Genomic DNA, 13,127 nt, shown 5'->3' with positions numbered 1-13,127 from the left:
CACGAACCCGTGTCCCCCGCATCGGCAGGCGGACTCTCAACCACTGCGCCACCAGGGAAGCCCCTACCTGTTTTTAAGGTCTTGGTTTTTATTTGTCAGACAGAGCTATGCCTGAAGTCTCGTTGAAGTGGGGCTCGAGGTCTATATTGTATGAGAAAATTAAAGAAGACAGGCGACAGGAAAACCATCTGTCCAGCTTAGAGCTACGCCATGAGCTTTCTACATCCCTTCTCTATATCCAAAGACTTCCAATCTTTCTTAAGAACTGCCAGATAGAGGACAAATCCCACCACCTCTGTAAAGACTTATTGGGGGATCCTAATCTGATTCCTGACATCAGGAGCTGAGAGCTGAAGAAAGGGTCAGACAGGCTCTTTGCCCCATAGAGGGTGAGGGAGGTCAGACCTGGGAACAGATACTCCAGAAATGGGCACAGGGGAGTAACAGGACAGCCGCCGACATCACATGGGGAGCCAGGAATACGGAACCGTGCTAAGATTCTTACAGAAAAAGAAGTGTGAAAGCAAGAAGCTGTGAAAGGGCTTGGCATGTCGACACAAGGGTGAGAAGTTACTTGTGACGTTATCATATGGAGGGTAGAGTAGGAAGTAAGACTGGAAATGGAAACATCCCTAAATGACATTATGCTATTTTATATACAACCGGCTTTCCTTTATCTTCATTTAAGGAGTCAGGTGCTTTCCTGCAGCCATCTGGGTGTCACCAGAGTCTGTGCGATGACCATGACTGTGCATATAGGAAGCGATCCTGAGAGCAAAGTGAAAGATGGCAGAGACCGGAAGGAGCAGAACTACTTAAGATGCAGTTGCGGTGACTGAGACACAAGGAGCAGGCAGACTAGTAGCCGTGGGTGATTCTGTGAAAGGGAAGATTTGCAAGTGATAGCTATGGCAGAATCAGATGAAATTGGGATGGGGAGACTGCTGACACTCAAGTTTGGGATAACAGGTGGGTGGTGACATTATTTAAGACCAACAACAAAGGTAGCCAAGACAGTTTGTGAGCAGGGAAGAAAATCGTATGGAAGCCAAGAACTACATTTTAGACATAATAGATGACAGCTATCTACTGGCATCTGTATTTGGGTATCTAGTATTCAGCAGCTGGAAACTGATCTTAAGGCAGAGAAAGAAATCAGGGGTGGAAATATTCATATATAAGAGACAGCTGAAGCCATTAAGTGCAGAAAGTCACACAGTAGGTGTGACCTCTCGTCTCTGAAAGACAACTATGATCTGTACAATTCACATTAATATTAATCCAATCCTGCCAAGAGACATGTTTCTTATCTCAGTTATCCTAATCTGTTCTTATTCAACTTCACACATTTTGATGTAATCTTATCGCAGTTAGACTGTAGGCAACTTGTGACTGAGATGATATTTTATTCATATTTTTCCTCCAAAAAGGTACCCAACCACCATGTGCCTTTTCTAAACTATTAGTTCCATGACAGCAGGTGTTTGTAAGGCTCGATCCCCAATGTCTTGAACAAGGTGTGGTATGGAGTAGTTGCTCAAGAAACATTTGCTGAATGAATAATAAAAATGAGTTGACTTCCCCAGGCTGCCACTCCCGGCCTTCTCCTAGGGACCGAGTCCTACAAAAGGATAAACCTACTCAACCTTTGTCTTCAGAAGAGGACCACCTGCTCATCAGCCCAGCCCAATCACTTTTTGCAGTCAGAAGAGGTGGGAAGGCAAAGTTGAAGAAAAATTTTCTGGTCCAAAATGACCAGATTAAAGACAAAACCTGAGATTCCTGTAGTTACAGAAGAACACTCATGCACCGTTCCCCATAGCACACACCCTAAGCAGGCGACATGTTACACATGGTGCTTATTGTTCCTAATGTCCTATTCATCAGCCTTAAATGGGATGAGCATGGCTCATCAAAAGCTCCTGCCCAGAATGATTTCTCCCAGGGTGTGCCATATTTCAAGACACTAATGATCGAAGTCCAAGTGATGGAGGCCCCATGACTGTGGCAGCCCTCTTAAGTGGACATCAGCACTCATCCTCCAAGGAAGGGAAACAGGACAGAAGCCCGAGGGTGAGCCTACCGACAACACTAGAAATGTGCTCTCAAGTATTAATTACTCTATACCAATTGTCAGCTGCTGAAGATGGGACGGCATTAAAGCCCAGGAGGAGTTAACGACGGAAAGAACAAACACAAATACCGAAAGACAAGACAGTCTTGCACAAAACTGAAAAACGAGAACTCTAGCCAAGAGTCAACTGGCCAGATAGGCAAAGAAGCTAACCTGAGCTTCCCTGGTGGTGCAGTGGTTAAGAATCCACCTGCCAATGCATGGGACACGGGTTCGAGCCCTGGTCCGGGAAGATCCCACATGCCGTGGAGCAACTAAGCCCAAGCGCCACAACTACTGAGCCTGAGCTCTAGAGCCTGCGAGCCACAACTACGAGCCCGCGTACCGCAACTACTGAAGCCCACACGCCCAGAGCCCATGCTCCGCAACAAGAGAAGCCACCTCAAGGAGAAGCCCACGCACTGCAACGAAGAGTAGCCCCCGCTCACTGCAACTAGAGAAAGCCTGTATGCAGCAACGAAGACCCAACGCAGCCATAAACAAATAAATAAATTAATTAAAAAAAATTTTTTTTTTAAAAAAAGGAAGCTAACCTACAGTTCCACTGCTTTACTTTCCTAGGGTTGCTGTAACCCAAGCACCACAAACTGGTTGGCTTACAACAGAAATTTACTCTAATGACTTCGGAAGCCTCAAGTCTGACTTCAAGATGTACGCAGGCCGATGCGCCCTCTGAAGGCTCTAGGGAAGAACCCTTCCTTGCCTCTTCCTAGCTCCTGGTGGCTCCTGGCTGTCTCCTTGGCATTCCATGCCACAGCTGCGTCACTTCAATCTCCATCTCCACTGTCACGTGTCCTTCCTTCTCTGTCTGTGTCCTACCCTCTTCTAGGGAAGGCACAGGTCTTTGGGTTCAGACCCCACCCTAATCCAGTAGGACCTCATTTTAACCCATTACATCGGTGAAGACCCTATTTCCAGAGAAGGTCACATTCTGAGGTTCTAAAAGGACATGAACTCTGAGGGGACACTATTCATCCCGCTATACCCATCATTATGAAAACGCCAGGAAAGACCATCCAAGCCAGCAATCCTCACGGGGTAGAATTGCAGCTCTTTAGGAATACCTGAAAATTCGCCAGAGTAAAGATAACTGGTAAGTGAAAGCAAGACGGCAGTTCCACATATCAACAAAAGAACTCGATTCAGTAAGAACCCAAAGTTTTGCTCAGATTTTAAGCAAATGAAAACAAGGAGCATATAGCTTTTGAGCTCACAACCGCATGGCCTTAATTTCGAAGCTGCAGCCCTAAGACACCACTTCAGTCACCCAGCTGTAAAGAATTGGAGGGGACTTCCCTGGCAGTCCAGTGGCTAAGACTTCGCCTTCCAATGAAGGGGGTGCAGGTTCAACCCTGGTCCGGGAGCTAAGATCCCACATGCCCCCTGGCCAAAAAACCAAAACCAAAAAAAGAAGCAAAACTGTAACAAATTCAATAAAGACTTTAAAAATGGTCCACATCAAAAAAAGTCTTAAAAAAATAAAAAAGAATTGGAGGAATTTCTACCTTAGAACCAAGAGACAATTGTGCATACTACCTTCTTGTACACCCACAGGTTGTTCATGCCCTCGGGAAAGAAATACTCAAGCAACCGGAAATATGAGCCTAACTTTCTGGACACAGCAAAAACAGAGGCCACAGAAAGAAACCCTTAAGAGCCTGTGACTAAAAATTGGACTCATTACTTCTGAATGATGTCTTATTTTTCAAAAACAGCAAACCCTTTTTCTTACTAGCAAAGTTATATGTGCTAACCCTATATAGACCCTTGTAAGATGAAACTACCGAATAAAAAAATATTGTAAGAAAGGATAGCAGGAGTTGGGTTTCCTTCCCAACTGAGCACATCTGCACAGTCTCACTTTACTCTCTTCCACACTATAAGATATTCTATACACTATCATTGAGCCTAAGCTCAAAAGAATCTATTTGCTGTAAACCAGGAGGTATAGGAAGTTGGAAGATTTGCAATTCAGCACATTTTATAGGGTTTTTGGCACATAAGGGTTATTTTTAAAGCAGGAAAAAAAGCCTGTTCTCTCCCTACCCCCAAACACAGCTGAGCTGATTCAGCACAAATCTCCCCCTAAAATAAAATCCCAATTTGCAGAGAACAGGAATGGAAAGTTCCAGCCCCAAGGACGGCATTTCAGAATCCTCGCTGAAAAGATCAGGAGTGGGTGGCTTAAGACAAGCTGACCAAAAATCAGTTATAAATGTAAGGGCTTCACCAGAGCCTACGAGCAACTTGGGAGTCCAGGGAAGAGAAGTCTTTAAACAACGTGATGCCCAGTAGGAACCAAAGACAGGAGATCCTGAGGATTCTGGTAGCTAATAAATCATCTCCCACGGGTGAGCACACAGAAGACATTTCCAGGAATGCAGTTTAAAGTTCTAGTTTCTTCATTTAACTAAGAGGTCCTTTCCGAAGAAGGCATTTCAATATACACCATACAAATACCACATTTCGCCAAAGAGCTATATGCTCAGCTCAGCACCCTGACGGTCCCTAAAGCACAGAGGTACTCTGCACAATCTGCAGATAAAAAAACCAAAAACCCGTCAAGAAGAGCTCTTAAGTGGCAGCAGGGCGAGCACTACCTTGCTGAGAACAACTCAGGGAGTCTCCAGAAACAGGCCATGCTACAGTCACTTCTGTTAATTACCTCACCAGACAAGGGAGTTGATGAGTCAAGCCAAGGGGTCGAGGGCATCTACAATGACCCCTGGTCTCCAGTGCACACTGACACACTCCTGGCCCGTCTAAGTGGGAGAAGTCTTACTTGGAAAAGGCATGGTCAGAAAATACGAGCCATTCAAAATATCACTCGATTTGGTGAATATCTTCAAGCCATTTATTCAAAAAATTTACAGCCACATTGATGGTAACAGCTGGCACTGAGAAAGCAAAGACAAGCAACCTGGCATAAACCTGTCGATTTAAATCACAATGCATTCACAACCTTAGGGCCTGTTTTGATCATTCATGTAAAGGACTTTTCCATAGCGTGAGTGTATCACATTAATATGAAGTAGAAAATGTGGAGATGACAAAGGAAATGTTTACAAAAACCAAACTAAAATACATTAGAGGTAATTAAGAACAAGAATCCCCAGACTGCCAGCTTTGTACTTAACACAGTGGATTAAGTAACACATGGCAAAACTATTTTTAAGCAACAGGACAGCCCTGTGATATAGCCCGTGAGAAGAGTGAAAGAATCCTCCTCAAAAAAGCTCCATGCCCTTGAAGAGCTCTCACCGGCTGAGTGGAGCACGGCTTCGGCTAAGGAAGGCTACACCGGGTACCTTCAGGGACCAGTCCTCAACCTGTGCGGGGCCCTGGCCCAAGATAAAAAAGTGACCTGTCCTTCCCCTTCTCCCAGAAGCCTCATCTCTGCCAAGAGATTGAAGAGAAAGGACAATCAAGCTCCACACTGGCTTAGCACAGTTACCTATGACCTCACATTGTCTGCGTAACTGAAGAACACGTAATCTGACACTGGTTTCTCTGAAGAACAATCTGATGAAACATCACTTCACGGGGACACCTCAAAGACTAATGAGAGGGCTTCCCCGGTGGCGCAGTGGTTGAGAGTCCGCCTGCCGATGCAGGGGACACGGGTTCGTGCCCCGGTCCGGGAGGATCCCACATGCCGCGGAGCGGCTGGGCCCGTGAGCCATGGCCGCTGAGCCTGCGCGTCCGGAGCCTGTGCTCTGCAATGGGAGAGGCCGCAACAGTGAGAGGCCCGCGTACCGCGCAAAAAAAAAAAAAAACAAAGGCAATCAGAGGGCTGATCCATGGTGCTCTTACCACCTGTGACTATCTGTAGACGAGGACGATGCGGCTGAAGAGGATTAACTTCTCATAGCAGGTAGAGTACATGTTATACACAAGAACTGGCATATCCCAAAAATCACCGTGACCCTGGCTATCTACGCGTGATTCAGTACACACAACAGGAGAGCGGGCCTTTCCAGATGACTTTTAATTCAAAATCGTGATTAAAAGCGTAGACATCTGGGGTAAGATACCTAATTCCTATGAGTTTCAGTTTCTATACCTATGAAAATAGGAAGGATACATATATCTTTCAGGGTGGAGGTGAAAAAAGTAAGTAAAGTGAAAACAAAATTCAGTATTTTTCCATCAAGAAACAACTCAATAAATGACAGCTCTACTCTTTAGACTAGAATGAGCATTATATGAAGTGCCTTAAAAAAAGAAGTCTTTAGTTCATGCTACATATTGGAATAGCATGAAAAACACACGTAGGTAGCCACCACCAAAGAACAAATGAGCCCTATCTTCCATAGCTGATTTAGACATTCAGAATATTTTATCCCATAGAAACAAGGCTATTAAACAGTGGTTGGGTTGCCGGCCTGGTTCATAAAGACACATTAACCTAGAATAGAGATAATATCGTTTACATACAATACCAACCATTCTAGACAGACCAGATTTACCATGAGTTCAGTTTTGAACCTGCTGGAATTGTAAATCCGGTACACGTGGAAATCATTTCCACCCACCCCAAAGAGCCCCATGTCCCCAAAAGTACAACCCTCAAGTCAAATAGGTTTCCAAAAAAGAACAATCTAAAACAATATGAATTAGAAATAATTCCCCAATTCATAGCCCAATAACTTCCCAAATGTCTGCATTTATCAAAAAAAATTACCCAATTTTTAGTGGCTAAAGAGTCAACCTAGTTTATGGAACTAATTTTAATGGCATAAAAATCATACAAAGTCAGCCGCTGGTTTACAAATGAGCCTCATCCCCCAAATTTACTTATATCAACAGAAACAGTGGCAAAACCTTTAGGGAACAGACGAATTGCGGGGTAGAGTTTCTGGAGATAGATGCTCATCCAGGCTCTCCTATCTACTGCCAGGGCTGAAGCTTCATCGCTTCCTGCAATTTCATCTCATCCACCATTTTTGACCCTCCAATTGTCCAAACAAGTTACAACTTTGAACACAATGGTTCCCATGGTGATAGAAATTTTGCAATCAAGGGACAGGAGTTACAGTGATTCATATGTCATTTGTAAATGCTGTATTAAACAGATTAAAAAATATTTAGAGATTTTATGAAATAGCTGGAGAAAATTCCCAGTGAAGATCTCAGCTATTATTACCTTATTCCACTGAGAGCAAAATGACTTAGGCACACAAACTCTTGCTTTCCTTGGGCTGACCGCCTCTAAACATTAAGAAAAAAAATGTACACAGAGAAAGAAACTGCTCCTGCTATCAGAAGAGGACCTTAGCTCTGGTTCTCTTAGGAGGGCATCTCACCATCTTATACTCACTAACGATGCCATTCTGGAAAACTAAGGGACATGTTGAAGTTACCAAGGATTCCATGCGTCCACTACACTGGGATCATGAAGAAACCGAGAAGAAATTAGCAAGACAGTTCTCTCCTCCATGCATATTCCTTAGTCATATTTTAGTGAAAGCACAGATGGCAGATGGTAAACAAGGGATGGGGAGGGCATTCTACCAGGCAGTATAGCAATTCAGACAGCTTCTGAAACACTTCCTGGATACACACATATCCTACCTCTCCCTTAAACCAGATAACACACACACACACACAAATATACACTCCAATACAAGCTGATACACATTTTATGGAAGCTGGAACCAGGTGACACCCAAATCTGCACAAGGGGTTGATGGCAGTCAAATTAGTTGAGCACTGATTCACATCTCTTGACCTCAGACCTGAGAAAGTCAGGCAATGCTAGATTCTAAACGAAAGCAGTATTATTAAACAAATAATAAACAAACCACATAACATAACAGGCACCTAGAAAAACATGAATGACTAGTATTATCCTGGATTCTCATCCATGAGAGAGGAAAGGCAATAATATTCCCAGTTCACAAACGCTAAAACCAAGGCTCAGAGAGGTGCCTGATTACTTTAAGGCATTTAGCCAGAATTAAATCTTGGAAGTGAACCAAAGTGAATTTCCATAACTGAAACGGAGGCCACTGAATCTAACAAAGCACCTCACCACTTTACCTTCAATCCCAATGCTCTACAGTCTAGAAACCCCTTCAAACTGTCTTATTATAGACTCTCTGCGATGGTCAAATAACAGTCTGGGCAGAGAAGATGATTTTTACCTCCATTATCTTGTTTAAGCTGTGACAGGCTGTACTAATCAGCTTTCGTGCACAGGCACACACACAGGCACACATGCTCCCTCTCTGTGCCTCTTAATCACCATGTGCTGCACTGAACAGCTGCAGAGGTCTGAAGGGAATTGGCAGAAATGTGTGATGATGTGCTAGCCACCCCCTTGAGGCAGCCACTGCCCTGTCTGCTCCCAGACTCCAGAGCACATGGGTGTTCGCTGTCGCAACTGATGGGCCCAGAAGACAGGCAAGTGGTTTCAGGTGGTGAGTCAGGAAAAGCAGTTTGCATCAGGAATGTTCCAGCCCAGCAGAGCTTAGCTGCATCCTGCTCCCTATGCAGGGATACAGTATTCATCGTTTACACAGTGTCACCGTGGGGGACAAAACTTAGGCTCAGCACAAATAGAATCCAATCAACTCTGATGCAGAGAAACCAGTAAACGAGTTTTTTCCCACCAAGAAGGAGCCTAATTGCTTAAGAATTGCCACCATATCTGACACTGGAGGTCAGTCCTTTTATCCTGAGACAAGAGGACTTCACAAAGGCCCAGCAGGCACATAGCGTTTGAGAGCAGAGGCCTGGGCTAACTTTCTAGAACCATTCAGCAGCGGCTACCCTGAGCTGTGATCTCTGCTCCTAGGGACGAAGCACAATCAGGGAAGGGCAATATTCAAACAAACCAGGTGGATGCCAGAATACACACCACACAACTGGCTGTGCACGCAGCAACTATGCGCTGCCACTCCTTTCAGTGTGGTTTTGGATGGATTTCAATAGAAATGAACACGTGCAGGGGGAATTCCTTGCTTGTCTCTATGCCACTGTTTATGAGCCAGTAAATTAGTGATATGGTATCAACTTGGTGAAACAGAGACGTCAGACATTCAATCAGATAACAAGACATCTAGAAATTGAAAGAGGCTTAAAGCTATCATTTGCACTACACTTCATGAATGAATACAGCATTCTGTCATGTTTTATACAATGACAAATGAGCCTATTCTCTCAAGGAATCTGAGGAGATTAATACTTGTTTTAGGGAATCCAGCTTGGTTTCTCTACCTCAAAATTAGCAATTTCATCTTTTGCCCAGCTTCAAAATCTCTTGCAATAATTTATCATTCTAGTGACTATGGTATATAATAAAATGGGTTATATTTCTATTTATTTTACACTACTTTGCTAATATGGCTTCAACATGTTGAGGTCAGACTTAGAACCAAATGGCCTTACCTTTCTGAACCTAAAATAAAAGTTGGCCCAAAACGTAACATTTCCTGGAAGAATCCCCACCGACGGAAAGTAAGGGAAGACAAATCACAGTCTTTCTCTGAACAGAGTTCCCTCAATTACCGCAGGAACTATTCTATTCGTTTCCTCTGTTTACCCAGGACACAAAGAAGTGTCCGGGATATGTAGGCTGGGGAGGTCAGGGAAAATCAGGAGGAAGATCAGAGGCTCATTATCAGCTTCCGAGAAGAGCAAGTTCTGCAGCAGGTCACAGAACATGCTGCTCTAAGAACACAAGGAAATGCCCTGTGAGGGCCTCTGAGCCGCTGCACTACACCAGAAAGTCTCCCAACGAACCACCAGGAAACCACACCCTCTTTTCCACAAAAGGCAGACTCCTATTCCAGAAGCCCTCTTCTCCTCAGAAACAGGAGAGTGAGAAAAAAGCAGCCACTTTCTTTCACTAGCAAATCCCACAGCCCCATCTTTTAATGCAAGTGGCTGGAGAGAAGCAGAGAGCTACTCTGCTTTAATGGAAGTGGATGGAGCTCAGGGTAATATGCAATTACTGAAACTGGAATTGAGCCTGGACCCTGGAAAGAACATGCCATGAGAGCCCTGGAAATCACACTGTGGTCAGGGCCCCAATTTTAAACTTCTCCCAAGGGATGCCACTTCCTGAGACAGAGGCATGCCTCTCTTCATATCAAAGTAATACCGCTTGACTTGGTGGAGGAGAGTCATCTGCTGGTTTCTGGGATTCCATCACAAGAGCTCAGATTAAAACAACCCCTAACCACTTGCAAATTATGTTTCTGCCATCACTTACCTTTTTCCCAATAAGCTTCTTCCGCAGAAATTCCCGGGCTTCAAACATATAGGGAATGTCATAGAGGGGACGCAGTTTCTTGTTCTTATCCTTAAAGCAAAATAAAACACCACATCAGGAATGGGAAAACAAAGCAAAAACTGACACATGAACACAGCCAAGAGTGCGAGATAATGACAACACACCTGAAATATGCTCTAGCTCCCAGTATCACAAATATTGAATAATTGCTAGATATATAGTAAACGATTAACAAGTATTTGGTTGAAATGCTTTACAGGGAACAAGACTATCTTTTTTCAAATGACAGTCTCAAAAATAAGCAATGGAATGTTTACACAACTGGAAACCACCTAAATGTTCATCAACAGGGAAAGAGCTATATAAGCTGCAGTATAGAAGAAGCTCAGAGTATTAGGGCCCTTCTAATATTTACAGATATACTATAAATCTCATTCTATTACTCTATAAGCCTTTATTAAGCACCTACCAACTATTCACCTCAGACAAAGCACTATGTAAATGTATGTTATACTCTTGGACTTAAACTCCTTGTAACCTAACAATAATAGAAGAAATTCTGCAGATATGAAGTAACACAAAGCAGTTCTGAATAAGTGCTAAATTATAAAATATAGACTAGGGACTAAGTGCTATTAGAATTCAGGGAAGTGGAAAGTAATCAGGAGATGTTTCATTGACAAGGTGGGACTTAACATGAGTTTGCAGAATAGGAAAAAACTAGAAAGAAAAATAGAATTGGGGGGAAAAAAAAGACAAGCAAAAGGAGAGAGACGGGAATAAACAATATTTCAGCACACAGATACACAGCTAATCCCTTCATTATTTCTTGGGGCCCAGACTTCCCCCAAAAGAGGGGCTCTGAGCAATATAACTGAGATGATGAGAGAGGGTCCGGATGAAGGCAACAGAACTGGGAATTGACAGGAACTTAAGAGCTAGGAGAATCTCTTTAAGAAATAAATTAATAGTGACTGACAAGGGAGTGGATAGAGGGGATAAAAGCGAAGGAACCCGAGAAGTTTGCAGTCGGGGAGGACAGCATATGGAGGACGAGAGCTCGTGTACAAGAAATTGGGAGATGTTGGTTAAATTGGTTGGTATGATTAATGTCTCTCCCGCTAGCTCCTAAGTTGCATGAGAACAGAGACCCTGTCCTTTTCTGTTTTCCTTTGTGATCCCAGACCCAAATATATAGTACTTCCCTCATAGTATAAACTCAAATACTTGGATGTACTACCACAAAAGAAATATGCAGAATAATATACAAGAACAAGTATGCTAGAAGGATAGGACTGCATGAACAGATATTTGGGGGGGTGGGGGAAATCAGAAAAAAAGGAGAAAATTAAGCCATAACCCCTAACCTAGATGCACACCATTGCTTCCCCATCCTGTATGATTGGCCCACCTGGCCTCAACTTTGCTTTGCCATCTTTTACACACCTGACACAACAAGATCTCTATATAATTCATTCTATACTTAAAGTATTCAAATTACGTTTTCTTAAATAGCCAAATACTCTCAAATAAAGAACATTTATCATTTTAATACCCACTTTTTTTTTTTTTTTTTTTTTGCGGTACGCGGGCCTCTCACTGCTGTGGCCTCTCCCGTTTGCGGTACGCGGGCCTCTCACTGTTGTGGCCTCTCCCGTTGCGGAGCACAGGCTCCGGACGTGCAAGCTCAGCAGCCATGGCTCACGGGCCCAGCCGCTCTGCGGCATGTGGGATCTTCCCGGACCGGGGCACGAACCCGTGTCCCCTGAATCGGCAGGCGGACTCTCAACCACTGCACCACCAGGGAAGCCTGATACCCCCTTATTTAAAGTAATACTAATGACAATTCTGAGGTCAAGGGCATCTAAATAGAGGTTTCCTCCTAGACCCAAAGCAAGCTTTGGTGTCCAAAACACATCATTTAAACATTTCAATTCACTGATATCACCAAGAATGTGCATAATTATTTGAGTTCGAGCTTCACATTCACCATCCACCTGTCTTCTAATTTCTCTGGCTTAAAAAAAAAAAATAAAGGCAGCAGCACCATTCTCGTGCTCTTCAAAGAGCTTAAGGCACCTTTAGAACTGAAGGTGAATCTTTATCCTTTTTCAGAGTTGATGCGTGGGAATCTCCACACTCTGAACAGGAGCAACCGGGATTTCCAAACTCTGATCAAAGTCATGGGGAACCATGATCACTGCCTAATAAGTGAAGCACGGCCCGAAACATGAAAATCTTTAAAGAAATAAACATAACACTGAGTTTTCCTTAACAAGGAAAATGGGACAAATAAGAGCTGCCTGGCTAGAGGGAGTGCTGGCTAACCTAAGGGCAGATGTATAGGATTATGGATATTTTATAAACATCCAGGCAGCCAAATGAAAATAGTGGGTCACTACTGAGAAGCCCTAAAATAGAGTTTATGATGACACTAATGATAGTGTAAGAATGCTTGCTAGGGCTTCCCTGGTGGCGCAGTGGTTGAGAGTCTGCCTGCCGATGCAGGGGACACGGGTTCGCGCCCCGGTCCCGGAAGATCCCGCATGCCGCGGAGCGGCTGGGCCCGTGAGCCGTGGCCGCTGAGCCTGCGCGTCCGGAGCCTGTGCTCCGCAACGGGAGAGGCCGCAGCAGAGGGAGGCCCGCGTACCGCAAAAAAAAATTAAAATAAAATAAAAAAAGAATGCTTGCTAGACAGAAGATGCTAGGTGCCAGTAATGAACAGGATTTTTTTTTTTTTTTTTTTTTTTTTTT

General features: G+C 43.9%; 1 protein-coding gene across 1 annotated transcript in view; it reads right to left on the bottom strand.

The window, feature by feature from the left end:
* Nucleotides 1-13,127, bottom strand: part of SND1 (staphylococcal nuclease and tudor domain containing 1) — a 321,421-nt gene that overhangs the window by 141,193 nt on the left and 167,101 nt on the right. Inside the window, exon 11 of the mRNA XM_028489790.2 lies at nt 10,353-10,442. Coding sequence (XP_028345591.1) covers nt 10,353-10,442 — 90 coding nt within the window. The remainder of the gene's footprint in view (nt 1-10,352; nt 10,443-13,127) is intronic.

This window comes from Physeter macrocephalus, chromosome 5, assembly GCF_002837175.3.
Source record: "Physeter macrocephalus isolate SW-GA chromosome 5, ASM283717v5, whole genome shotgun sequence".
In the NCBI taxonomy this organism is placed as follows: domain Eukaryota; kingdom Metazoa; phylum Chordata; class Mammalia; order Artiodactyla; family Physeteridae; genus Physeter; species Physeter macrocephalus.
This window is presented reverse-complemented; position numbering and strand designations above follow the sequence as displayed.